Genomic DNA, 14274 nt, shown 5'->3' on the forward strand with positions numbered 1-14274 from the left:
TGTTGGGGGCATTGCACAAAGCTGTGGTGCTTCTACACCTGAGGTTTTGTCCTGGTTGCTCCACCTCAAGAAAGATGAACTGGCAAAAGTAACTAAAGTAGTGAAGAGGGCAGTGTAGCTCCTCTGCAGATTCATGCTACAGAGTGGGTGAGGGTATTAATGAGATGTGTGACCTAACACATGATAGACCCATAAAGAATTACTGTATTTGAATAAAAGACACTTGTTCCTTGGAAGAAAAGCTGTGACAAACCTAGAGAGTATAAAAAGCAGAGACATCACTTTGCCAACAAAGGTCCGTATGGTCAAAGCTATGGTTTTTCCAGTAGTCATGTATGGATGTGAGAGTTGGACCATAAAGAAGATTGAGTGCCAGAGAACTGATGCTTTAGATTGTGGTGTTGGAGAAGGCTCTTGAGAGTCCCTTGGACTGCATGGAGATCCAACCAGTCAATCTTAAAGGAAATCAGTCCTGAATATTCATTGGAAGGACTGATGCTGAAGCTGGAACTCCAATACTCTGGCCACCTGATGTGAAGAGCCGGCTCGCTGGATGAGGATGAGAGGATGAGATGGTTGGGTGGCATCACCAACTCAATGGACATAAATCTGAGCAAACTCCAGGAGATAGTGAAGGGTAGGAAAGCATGGCATGCCGCAGTCCATGGAGTTGCAGAGTCGGACACAGGTGACACAACAGCGCAGCTCTTAGCGTTGCACCATCCGGTTTTCTTTGTGACTACCAGAGGTGGTCAGCGCCACTTTTAATAGATCATTGCAGGAACTGAACTACAGACGGTCCCTGTTTCTAGCCAGAATATACTTTTGGAGACGTTTTTAATTCTGTAAGATGAAATCCAATTGAATGTGAACTCTATCCTGGCTGACTATTCATTAAGCAGGTATTAATTAGGTTCCACTTATGTGTCTGACACACAGGAATTAATGGGATAGACAAGGTCCCTGCTGTCTGGAAGCTTACGTTAAGCTTATGAAGGAGGGTAAACAATAAACAAGTAAACAAAAGTTAGCGACAGTTTCAGCTACATCATAAGGCTACAGAAATAGAAGAAGGTGGTACGCTGGAGAGTGCCAAGTGGGAATGGAGGAGAAAAGATTGGAGAGCAGTCCCTGGAAGGTCTCCCTGAGGGGCCACTGTTTGAGCTGAGACTAAGTGGCCCGAAGAGCCGCCCTGTGCAGGATCGTGAAAGGCAACAGCATGGGACTGGCATAGCAATACAGGAGTTAACACTGCAGACGCCAGAGTCCGATCCCAGCTCTACTGCTCACTAGCTTCATCTGTAACGGTGTAATGCCTGCTCCCGGTCTGGCTATGTAAGAATGAGCAGATGTAGAGCATTTAGGGAAGTGCCCAAGTATCATGATTACTGTCATCAACTGGAGACAGCATACCCCAGAGGGCAGTTGTGTGAAGGCCTGAAGGCAGGAAGGTATCTTCATGGACAGAGAGGCTGCCCTGGGCCTGGAACTGGGTGAGTGGGGTGGCAGGAAGAGGCAAAAGAGAAGGTCAGAGAGGTTGGCAGGGCACAGATGAGTCAGGCCAGTGGACCAAGGTAAACCGGATTTTATCCTGAGGGCAGTGGGAAACCATTAACAAAGGAGCAACACGGTCTGCTTTGCATTTTCCAAACTTTTTTTGGCCATAGAACAGAGAATGAATTTGGAGGAGGAGGAATAGTTTGGAAGCAAGCAGATCAGATGGAAAGAGCTGGTCTTGGCTTGGATGGGGTGAAGAGAATGGAGGTGAAGAGAACCAGATGGCCTGGGGATGCGCTTTGGAGACAGGCCTGAAAAGTCTTGCCAGTGGGTTGGAACATGGAGGGAGAATGAAAGGCTGTATATGTTGCTGTTGCTCTGGTCCATGTGGATACATTCAGTATGATTAATAGAAACCATTGGTGAGCAGCTTAAAGGCTCATCTTTATTAGGCAACACATTAATCTGAAAAGCAGGAGAATGTTTTATGAGGTGTTAAGAAGAGACTAGTGCCTGCTGTAAATATACCTTCTTTGATCAATCAGACACAGATTGAAGTTATTAAGCATGAGTATCTTCTGTAAAACAATTGGACTTTCCTGGTGGCTCAGACGGTAAAGAGTCCGCCTGCAATGCAGGAGACCTGGGTTCAGTCCCTGGGTCAGGAAGATCCCCTGGAGAAGGGAATGGCTACCCACTCCAGTATTCTTGCCTGGAGAATGCCGTGGAGCTAGAGATTCCATGTAGCCTGGTGGGCTGCAGTCCCTGGGGTCGCAAAGAATCAGACACAACTAACACACACAGTGAAAAACAATTACAAACATGACTCTTATCAGTTGCCCTACAGACCAAATAAGAAAGTGTCAACTTTTTATCAACCACTATGGGATCTACTCTTGATACAATTAAAAGATAGCTTGGAGCATCAAAAAGCTAGAGCTGGTTGGGAAACACGGGCGGGCAGGAAGAACAGGCACTGTTTACCTGACAGGGCAGCTACACCCTCATCCACGAAGAAGGGTGTTGTGTATCTAGCCTGTTGGGAGAAAACCTGTTGCTGTGGGCTCCTCCAGTCTCATACATCTCTCCTACTGGACTCACAAAGCAGCCTTCTGATCTTGGTTTGATTTCTCACATAGACTGTTTTGCTAGAAAATTTTTTTTATCTTAAAATTAACTCCATTGCAAATTAGTCTTTTAAGAATGTAAGCAGCATGAGCCAGTATCCCCAGAACCAGCTGACTGTGATTAATGGGACACCAAATCTAGATAGAAACAGGTAACAAGAACGTTGTGATTTTTTTCCTCATCAATCTAACATTCCCATTCCCACACTGTCAAGGAACAAAACACTGAAACGATGAAGGAAGTCTTTTTTGTGTTCTGACTTAAACTCACAGCCTTTGCCTGTCTGTCTTCAGCACCTTCTCCAGCTCTGTGGGTAGATTACTGTTGACTCTCTAGCAACGAAGGGGTTGGGGTGGCGGCCCCATGCAGTGGAAGGCCATGCGTAATTCATGGCAGGCCCTCCTTGCACAGAGTTCCTCTGTATCCTTGGTTCTGCATGCTCTGGATTCAACAATCATGTATCACATACAGCTGTAGTATTTACTATTGAAAAAAAATCCATTTTTAAGTGGGCCTGCATGGTTCAAACCTGTGTTGTTCAAGAGTCAACTGTATGTGTATCTGGGTCAAATGTTAGCTTCAACTGCTAGGCGATCATTTTATTTTAAATGGACTACATCTCTCACGAGGAAATCTGTCCCTCTCTATTTCTAGCTTATTTATTTATGTTTGTCTCTATTTATAGCTGGCAGATAGCAGTGGTTTCTAGTTTTTAGTGCAAGATCACGAAAGTAAAAAAAAAAAGATCTGATACCACAGACTCTGGTTCTTTTTCAAATTTTTCTAGTTTACCTGCTGCCATTGTAGTCTTCCCTGAATTACTACCATCTTAATTATTTCATGGTTCCCACCTCTCTGAACTCTTAAAATAGCCAAGGTGATCTTTAAAAATTGCAAATCACTCCCATGCTTAATACCACTCACCATTCACTTCCTGTTTACTTGGAATAAAGTCCAAGCCTCTTAGTTACAAGGCACCACAGTTTCCTCTACAACCTCATCTCCTACACTCTCCCCTTTGCTCACTCATCATCAGCCACTTGGCCTCCTCTGTAATCCTGAAGGCGGCTTCCTTTCCTCCTCTAGAGCATTAGCCTCGCTGTTTCTTCTGCCTGGGGTGCCCCGCCTTCCCCCACATCTGCGCAGGACTGACCCTTGTCAAGGAGGCTCAGCTCAAACATCACCTCATTAGCGAGGGCTTCCTTGGCCCTTCCCAACCCAGTCAGCACCTCGCCCTTCCGTCGTCTGTCACAGGCTGTGCTTCATATTGTCTACAGCACTTATTACTACCTGAAATTGTTGTTTGTTTACTTATTTACCGGCCATTTCTCCCACAGTCTGTGTACTCCGGAAAAACAGGGACCTTTTCTGTCACGTTCACCACAGTGACTCCAGTGCCTGACCCAAAGTAGACATTCAATAAATGTCTGTTCCATGAATGAATGGTTTCTTAGCTGGTTCCACTGTTACTGACCAAAGCCAGGTCAGACACTTGACTCTGGACTTTAGTTTCTCCAGCTTTAAAGCAGTAACAATAGACTATGCCATCTAAGTCATTTTTAGCTTGGAGGAGAAAAACTGTTATCTTTTTATCTGGAGATATCACTCCTGAATAATGTCATGCTATAAAACAAACAAGTATGAAGGGTATAGAAGGGAAGCAGTGAAGGTGTATACTGTTACTAGATAAGAAAACACCTGTAACACCTGATAAGTAACACCTGTTACTAGATAAGAAAATGCAGAGATTTTCTGAAAGCAATTTCTTTCTTTCTTCCCTTTGATATTTCTAGAAAGTGACTGAGATATACCAGTTCAAATTCAAATACACAAAAGAAGGAGCCACTATGGATTTTGACAGGTAGAATCTGTTTAATAAATATAAGAAATACATAGGATTGAGGTAAACATATACCTCTTGAGGCCAGAGATAGGCCTTACACTTTCTTGTAACTTCCCCAATAATCTTACAAAAAACTTGCTATTATAAAAAGGGAATGTAATAATTGTTTAAATTTCTGAAATCCATGGATGAAGGTGGTGGGAGAAGAGGCTTCCTTTGCTTCTTTCCCTCTTCTCCTTGTAGGTGATACTGGTAGGTCAAAAGGCAGTTAAGTTTAGTGGTCAAGAGTCCTAATTCTTAAGGCAGAAAGATCTAGCTTGGATCCCCAGCTCTGACATTTCTGGTCATATAATTTTGTACAGAATATTCAGCCTCCCCAGATGTTAGCATTCTCATCTGCACAGTGGAATTAATAATATCTACTTCATATGGGTGCTGTGATTGTTAAATTATAATGCATGGGTAAAGCTTTACCAGTTCCTGGCAGGTAAGAAGCACACAGTAAATGATACCTAGTGGTCGCGGTGGTGATGGTGGTGGTCTTTACGGTGGCTGCTGGGTAGTCCAGCAGTAGAAATAATATTGATGGGGCTGTGCATGTGGTGTTGATTGAAGAACTCTGTGAGGCTCTATCTAACCACTAACCCAAAGCTTCTGAACTGCTATGCCAAGAAAGCAATCCTTTCTACCCTCAGAACAGCCAGATGGGGACTGGGATAGGCGAAGCCCCTGCTCTTTTTACCTGTAGACACAAATATTCTCATCTGCTTACCCCCGTATGTCATACGAATACAACCATCTATATTGTATCCTTGTATGGAAAAGACTGGAAAGCACTGCATTTTCCTATCAAGTCTAAAATTTTAAGTTTTAGGTGTACTAGTGGATTAAATAGCAAGGACAAGGACAGTTGCTTCAGAAGGTCCTCATTACGCGGAGATGTTTCATTCCCCTCCCAGCTTTTGGATTCAGATAGAGCTGAGTATTCCTAATGAGATGGAATAGAAGTGGGGCGGGTGGAGGATGGAGAAAAGCCCTGGCTGGCAGAGAGCTCCACCTCAGAGGCATGAGTCTCTCTGAAAGGAATGACTGAAGAGAAATATGGCCTTATTCTCAATTTTCCATACGATGAGCTCTGTCTCATCACTTACTACAAGTTTTACAATTTCTCTCCAAGATTCATACCCTTATAATCCTCTCCCTTGTAAAATTTCCAGACAGCACTAGGATGTGAAGAGGAAGTAGGTTCTAGGAATAAGAATTAAGGTACTAAACATCATTAGCTAACATCTGTATAATACTTTACAGAGTGTTCAGAGCTTTTCATATATATACTCTTACATAAAACAGCTGCCTTTTGCTCTCTAAAATTCAAATCTAAGTGCCACTGACAACCAGATTAATCTCTTTTGTCGTGAAGGCACATATATCTAGAGGTGAGCAGTATAACAGAAATGGCCAAATCTTTCTGCTACTCAGGAAGAGAAGGTAATGCATACTAGACCAAAGCTGGGCCTTTGCTCGGGTGACTTAATACAAAATTACCTTATCACCTCTTACATAGTAAAGATGATTTTCCTTTTAAAAAACAGTACAAGGAAGTCTTGGGTATGATTTTACATGAAACAATTTCATGACTATGATGTATACTGGAGGATCCCATGAACTTCATGGCTATCACCCTTCCCTTTGGTTACTTATTTCAAACTGACTAGATCCTGGCAGACAAAACTTTAAGTTGTTCAGAACTGAAAAAGGAGCAAATGTGTTTACTTAATAATGTTTGTTTTATGAATTCATACTACCTCTAGTAGTTCAGTTACTAAGGATTATTTTTCAGTATTGCGTACTTACTACGTGAAAGGCATTGTACAAATATATTGTAGTCATAGTCCTTCCTGGAAACTACTCAAATGTGAGACTAATCGGGGGGAAATTTTTGGAGAGAAATAAAAAATGTTTAGAGTTGGAAGGTAATTTAGCCCAATTTGCTCATTCACTAATACAACAAATGTTTATTGAGTACTTACTGGGGTTGGGCACCAAACTTAGTACTGTGGAGATGAAAAATGCAGCCACTCAGTCTAGAGGGCACAGGGGTGAGGTGTAGGCATGACCAGAGAAGACTTCCTGAAGAGACGACACACGGGTGTCAGGAAGACAAGTGGGAAAGCTCAGTATAAGCAGAGTGAAGAGCATACACAACGCATGGGAGTAAGAAGGAATCGGGGACTAGTTACAGATGAAGGTGGAGGTGAGGGTGTGGCTGGTGAGAGGCCATTGTACACACTGTTCTCGAATTTCAATGAAAAGTAATGGATACAATATAAGAAACTTAAGACTTGAGTGACACGAGTGGATTTTCCTTTTAGGAATATGTATTAGAGTGGTGTGGAGAATGTTTTGCCGTGTGAACAAGAAGGAAAACAGGAAGAATAGTCAGTCATGGTGATAATCCATGCAAGAGTGAGAAGGGGATGCCTCTGAGAGATACCCAGATGGTACAAAGGCCAGAGACGACGACCGATTTAATTTGGAGAGGTGTAGAAACGTGTAAGCTTATCTCACAAAGGAGCTAACTGACCTGGTGTGTCTAAGTGACTTGACCGGAGTCATTCAGCTAGGTAGCAACAGAGCCAATATTAAATGTCAAGTCCATTGTTCTCAGTATTAAATTATGTGGTCATTTATAAATCAAATAAAAAAAAATCAGGTCACATTTAAAATGCCTTAAGGGAACTTGCTACTTAAGAACCCCTTTGTATATACATTGCAAAAAGTGCAATAACTCCTTTGATTTACATTCTAAAATAGTCTCAAGAGTGTCCTGCGTTTAGTTTATATTTATCTGCTCATACAGTAAAAATTTTTGTTCTTTTTGAAATACATTTTCAATATTATATGTGATTGAAAAGTGTGCTGTTTCCTTACATGATTACAGCAGTAACACAAGCTTCGAAAGTGGGACGAACAGTGAAGATATTAAGAAAGCCAGTGTTCTGCTGATCCGCAAACTGTACATGCTGATGCAGAACCTTGGACCCCTTCCTAACGATGTTATACTGACTATGACACTCCATTACTACAATGCAGGTAGGTGCAGACCTCTAGTCAAATCCCCTCTTTAGTGCTGAAGTAGTGTTTTGGATAAACAGAAGGATTTTGGCAAGCCTTTGAAAGAGATGGCTGTTGTTACACATAAAAGACTAACCTGACTTGTTCTCCTGAAACTCACAGTTTTCTTGGTTTTCTGCCCTCTCCATTTTGCAGTGACCCCAAATGATTACCAGCCCCCTGGCTTTAAAGAAGGAGTAAGCTCACACTTACTGCTGTTCGAAGGAGAGCCTGTAAACCTTCAAGTGGGAATGGTCTCCACTGGCTTTCACAGCATGAAAGTAAAAGTCACAACCGAAGCCACCAGAGTGTCTGATCTGGAGAGCAGCCTCTTCCAGGAGAGCGGCACGACGGAGATTGCGCATCAGGGTCTCGACTGCGATGAGGAGGAGGAGGAATGCAACACTGAGGTAAGGCAAAGCCGCAGTGCCCCTCTGCTGCTTTGGTTAGACCCAGCTGAGTGTTTCAGCTCCCGCACAGCTCGTATCACAGTATAACCGTCCAGTGGAGTGTGCTGGGTATAAAAACAAAAACAAAACTAGCCCCTGACCTCAAGTCTTTATTCTAAAAAAGCACTATATTCAAGAAGGAAATAGACTTTGTTAAATGAAACTGTCCATGGCTAGGAGGGAAAGATAGACCTTCTGTTGGGTTGGCCAAAGATTTTGTTTGGGTTTTTCCATAGCACCTTATGCAAAACCCAAACAAACTCTCTGGCCAACCCAATAATATACTTCTTTTTACAAAAAGTACCCATGAACGTAGAAAATTCGGGATTTTCTTTATCTTAAAAGAGCATATTAAACATTTAAAAATATTCTAAGTGTTTATTCATACTCACTGTAAGTATAATTAAGTTCTTGATGACCGGGGTACAAGTGTTACGGATAACCCTAAGTTAGAGTGCATTCGTTTTCACTGCTGTAGGATATTGTACTCTTGATAGACATTCTTTCTCTTTGTAATCGTTATGAACATTCATGTATACACCTCCTTGTACACATGCAAGAGCGTCTCAGAGGACTGTTCCCAAGAGTCCTAGGGCTTGCACATTCTCAGCTTTCTTAGGTAGTGACAAACTGTTTTCCACAATGGTTGTACCAGTGTGTGCTCCGGCACCAGTGGAGGGGGTGCTTGCCATCCTTGACAACACTTGGTATTACCCATGTTTATGGTTTCTGCCTAACCGCTGGATGTAAATGATTTGATTTTGATTTGCATTTCCATGATTATTAATGAGCTTAAGCATCTTTTCATGTGTATTGGCTGTTGTGGTTTTTTATGTATATAAAGTAACTATTCAAGACTTTTATGCATTTTTCTATTGGGTTATTTATCTTTTCCTCATTGATTTAAAAAATATATCCTAAATAATAACTTGTTTCCATTATTTATGTTACAGTATTTTTTTTTAGGTTTGTGGCTTATCTCTTCACTTTCTTTAAGCTCCTTTTTGCTAAAGAGATGTTCTTAATTTTAACGTAGTCTAACTTTTCCTCTAACGTGCTTTTGGATGTTAAGAAATCCTTCCTTATCTGAGGTCATTTATGATACTTTCGTTTGTTTTGTTATAAAAGTTTAAGGTTTTTCTTTTTTACAGTTAAATTTTTATTCTACTTGGAGTTAATTTTTATTTGTGGGGTCAGGTAGACCAGACTCCTTTTACATTTTAAAACCCAAGTATAATACACATACAGAAAACAACATACGTCATAATATATATCTTGCACAAATGCTCAGTCATATCTGACTCTTTGCAACCCCATGGACTCTAGCCCACCAGGCTACTCTGTCCATGGGATTCTCCAGGCAAGAATACTGGAGTGGGTTGCCATGTCCTCCTCCAGGGGATCTTGCCGACCCAGGGATCAAACCTGCATTTCTTTGTGTCTCCTGCATTGGCAGACACATTCTTTACCACTAGTACCACCAGGGAAGCCCATATATCATAATGATACAGCTCAATAAATATTCACAAACTGAACCTAAGGACTGGGATGGGAGGTAGGAGAGAGTGCCGCCTTCAGTGCAGCTCCCTAGGCGTCTTGCTTGCCTCACCCTATTCCAGCCCTACTGAAAACACATGGAAATCAGCTCCCAGGTCAAGAAACACAACAGTACAGCACTCTGAGAAAACTCAGTCCTGCTTTGCAGTCACTGTTCTATTAGAGTCTCTCTCCTGGCTTCTATTAGAATAGGTTAGTTTCTCTTGTTTTTTATTTTGTAGATGTGGAATCATGGAGTGTGAGACATTTTTTCACTTCTTCAAGTATTCTGAACATGTTGTTTAGTAAAATATACACATTTCTGGTAGGAGTAGATTTGCTAGGAGTAGAATTGCTGGGTCACAGGATATGAGTGGCTTTAATAGATACTACAAAACAACTTCCAAAGTGCTTGTGTCAACTTACACTTCCATCAGCAGGTTTTGGTTGCTCCACATCCTCACCAACCATTGGCATTTTCCATCTTTTTAATTTTAGCCATTCTGGTGGGTGTGTAGTGGTATGTCACTGTGGTTTTAATTTGCAGTTTCCTGATGACTAAGGAAGATGAGCACCTTTTCATATGTTTCTTGGCCATGTTGGATGTCCTCTTTTGTGAAATTTCTTTTTAAGTCTTTTGTCATTTTTCTGTTGGGTTCTATTGGGTTTGTCTTTCATTCTTATGAATTTGTAGGAGTTCTGAATATATATTCTACATAAGTCCTTTGTCAGATACATGTATTGTGAATATCTCTTCAACTTTATGAATTGCCTATTTACTGTCTTAATGGTGTGTTGTGATGAATAGAATATTAATTTTAGCATAGTTTAACTTATCAGTCTTTTCAGCTATCTTTGGCAGTTTTTATTAAAAAAATTTTTTCCACTCTAAAGTTTACAGAGATATACTCTATATTTTTCCTCTAACAAGGAGAAATAGCTACAGAAACAGAGGTGAATTTTAAAATTACAAGATACCTCCATGAATAATATCACACCAAAAATATAAATAACTGACCTTTCTCCCCTGTCTTCAAGTATTCATGTTTTGGTATGATATTATTCATGGAGGTCTGATAATTTTAAAAATCACTTCTGCTTCTGTAGTTATTTCCCTATTTTTATATCTGGTATTTATTTGTGCCTCATTTGTTTTTCTTGGGTTATACTGACCCAAATCAGTACTTTTTTACTTCTCTCTTCAAAGTCATCTTTTGGTTGTGCTGATCTCTTCTATGGCTTTGTTTTTCTATTTTGCTCATGTTTTGCATTCATCTTTGTCTTCTTCTGTTTCTCTGGTTTGGTTTTGTCTCCCTATTCCAAACTGACCTCTCCATCAATATGCAGACACATTTATTATACTTCAAATTGGTGAATACTTCAAATTCACCATCAAATGGAATTTCAACTTCTAACCAAACATGCTCTTCCTCCTCCCAGGTTCCTTATCTTTGTATTGCATTAAATCTTTACCAAACAGCCTGATCAGGAATGTGTTCAGCTCCTATTTTCTTCTTACTTCTCACATCCTTTTGGTTACCATTTCTGTTTTGTATCTGAAATACTTCAGACCATAATTTGGTCATGGATCAGAAATGATGAAAAGAGACATACTTGAAATTAAAAAATTCTTAAATGATAAGAACTCTTAAAACCAAACTCTACTTGAGAAATAGGACACAGAACCCAAGTAAAGAGACCAAGGAATCCCAGGACAAAACAGGTTTATGTAGCACTGTCTGAAAAATCCTATTCTAAATATGTCCTTATCATTTCATGTACTTTGGCCACATCTTCAGGACAGGTCTTCCTTCCTCGCAGGCTGTTTTGAGCTTTAGGCCTTAGGTAGTAAGGGCCACAACACAGTGTCTGTCACCTCACAGTACTCTGTGAAGTGGGGCCTGTTCTCTCTGTTGCAGTCAGCTGGGTAGATGGCAATAGTCATGTACCCTAGAGAGAGACTCTTGGACAAGCTTCTTCTTTAAAGAACTCATCTGTATGGTGACAATAACCTGTGGATATAGAATTTTTAAAAAATTTTATGCTAAGTTTAAATCCTGAGGGAAAAGTACTTCTTTCTAATACAGGTAGTTAACCCAAGCTTCTTAAATGACTCTAGTAATTACTAACACATCCAAACAGCTATAAAAAGATGGCCAGCTAATGTTGTACCATGTCAATTGTAGAGACCGATGTTCTTAGTTTATTAAGCCATTAAAGCTTTTGGGGGGCTTTCCTGGTGACTCAGATGGTAAAGAATCTGCCTGCAATGCAGGAGACCTGCTTCAATTCCTGGGAAGGGAATGGCAACCCACTCCAGTAGTCTTGCCTGGAGAATCTCATGGACAAAGGAGCCTGGTGGGCTACAGTCCATGGGGTTTGAAAGAGTCAGACATGACTGAGTGACTGACACTGGTGGCTCAGTGGTAAAGAATCCACCTGCCAACGCAGGATACACGGGCTCCATCCCTGGTCTGGGAAGATTCCACGTGCCGTGGAGCAACTAAGCCCGTGTGCCACGACTACTGAACCTATGCCCTAGAGCCCAGGAGATGCAACTGCTGAGCCCGCATACTGCAACCACTGAAGCCCACTCTAGAACCTGTGCTCTGTGACAAGAGAAGTCACCGCAATGAGAAGTGTGTGCACTGCAACCAGAGAGAAGCCCCCACTCGCCTCAACGTGAGAAAAGCCCCAGCAGCAATGAAGACCCAGCACAGCCAGAAATAAATAATTTTAAAAAGAAAGCTCTTTGGGAATTTGTATTTTTATCAATTTTTAAGTGGGGATCTACAGGCGGTAATTTTCTAATTTTGTGAGCTCTTTATGAGTCTTTGTACCCTTAGAAGGGGTTGCTTTTTCTTCTTGATGAATTCCACAAAAGAATACACATAACAATATATGGCTTACCTGAATGCATTTTTTACCCTGTGTGAAGGCCATTTCTTACCTTTTGTGCTAACACATTGGATTTAAGTATAAATGATTTGTTTTTGAGAAATTAGAACGTAAAGTATATTTGTGCCCAAGTAAATGGTACCATTTAAGTGTGGACTAGAAAGATATTTTCTGAAATTCCTTAGAATTGCTATGTATTCTAGTCAGTGGATTAAAACAAGAGCCTTTTCACCCCAAACCCTATTTTCTCCCACTGAACTCTTAAGTTTTGAATTTTTGAGGTATAGGCTGGTGATTTTCATATCATTACATCTCATGAAGCATATATGCCTTGTCTGATACAGTGTAGTGTTGGCAAGAATATCTTAGATTCTTGGAAATGGAGTTGATTATTGAAAACGTTGGAGGAGGCTCATTATCTACAGAAAATATTCAGACTTCAAAACCACACATCATTCTCTTTATCACAGGGCTATAGTCCTTTTCACAAAGTTTCTTTTTGTCTAATAGGACATTTTTTTTCAACTAATTTTTCTGTTCTGCATTACAGAATATAATTGTTATCCTCTGTTAACCATGAAAAGGAATGAAAGTTGGTTGACTTTCCCATCAGTCATATAAGTCATCTTTTTTTCATATATGAATCACTCTTTAACATATCAGAGAATTATTTCCTTCCTGTTGTAAGTAGGAATAGCCACTCTGATGAGCTGTGTATGTATCACTTTTACATAAAGAAAAAAAGAGTATATTGATAGATGTTGTTGTTTAGTCTCTAAGTCATGTCTGAGTCTTTTGAGACCCCATGGACTGTTGCCCGCCAGGCTCTTTTGTCCATGGGATTTCCTAGACAAGAATAGTAGAGTGGGTTGCCATTTTTTTTCTCCAGGGAATCTTCCCAACCAGGGATCGAACCAGCTCCTGCATTGGCAGGCGGATTCTTTACCACTGAGCCACCTAGGAAGTCCATATTGATATATAGGTGTGTGTATATGTATGTGTGTGTGTGTGTGTGTGTGTGTGTGTGTGTATAATAGCAGAAGAAAAGCATAGTGAATAGTCTCAGGTAGTAACACTTTGGATTTTACTGTTACTAAAGCCTAGCCGAAAAGAAGTAAGTTTTGTTGCTGTTGTTGTTTTTAAAGGAGTAAGACTGAGAGTGTTGTTTGGTTTAAAAAAAGTGCCTGTAATAACCTGAAATACAATGTTATCAGTATACTAAAACCAGTGTAATATTAGGTTAGGAGCAATCTTCTACTGTTTGGGAAAATTTGTGAAGAGTTGGGATCAATTTTTCTTTAAATTAAAGTAAGGCATCTGGGTCTAGGCTTTTCTTTGTGGGTAACTTTAAACATACTAACTCAGTCTCTTCAGTTATATAGATCTATTTAGATTTCTATTACTTCTTGAGCCAGTTTTGGTAGTTTGTGTCTTTCTAGGAATTTATTATTTCATTTATCTCTACGGACATATACAGCAAATGACAAGGGATTTATATAGTACCTCTTTATAATGCTTTCCTATATTTTTGTAAAGTCAGTAGTAATTTTTGCTGTTCTAATTCAGTAGCTTCCCTGGTGGGTCAGATGGTAAAGAATCTGCCTGCAATACAGGAGACCTAGGTTCGATCCCTGGGTCAGGAAGATTCCCTGGAGAAAGAAATGGCTACCCACTCCAGTATTCTTGCCTGGAGAATCCCATAATTTGAGTCTTCTCTCATTTTCTTGGCTATAGGTTTGTTGATATTGTTGATCTTTCAAAGAAGCAGTTTATGGATTCATCAATTTTCTCTATATTTGTTTTTATATT

At 40.5% G+C, this 14274-nt stretch overlaps 1 protein-coding gene across 2 annotated transcripts in view; it reads left to right on the forward strand.

The window, feature by feature from the left end:
• HORMAD2 (HORMA domain containing 2) overlaps positions 1–14274 on the forward strand; it is a 71000-nt gene that overhangs the window by 23722 nt on the left and 33004 nt on the right. For both annotated transcript variants that reach the window (XM_019977345.2, XM_070769814.1), the window contains exons 8-10: positions 4419–4486; positions 7410–7561; positions 7739–7992. In XM_019977345.2, the coding sequence (XP_019832904.1) occupies positions 4419–4486; positions 7410–7561; positions 7739–7992 (474 nt within the window). The remainder of the gene's footprint in view (positions 1–4418; positions 4487–7409; positions 7562–7738; positions 7993–14274) is intronic.

This window comes from Bos indicus, chromosome 17 (assembly GCF_029378745.1).
Source record: "Bos indicus isolate NIAB-ARS_2022 breed Sahiwal x Tharparkar chromosome 17, NIAB-ARS_B.indTharparkar_mat_pri_1.0, whole genome shotgun sequence".
NCBI classification, from domain to species: Eukaryota; Metazoa; Chordata; class Mammalia; order Artiodactyla; family Bovidae; genus Bos; species Bos indicus.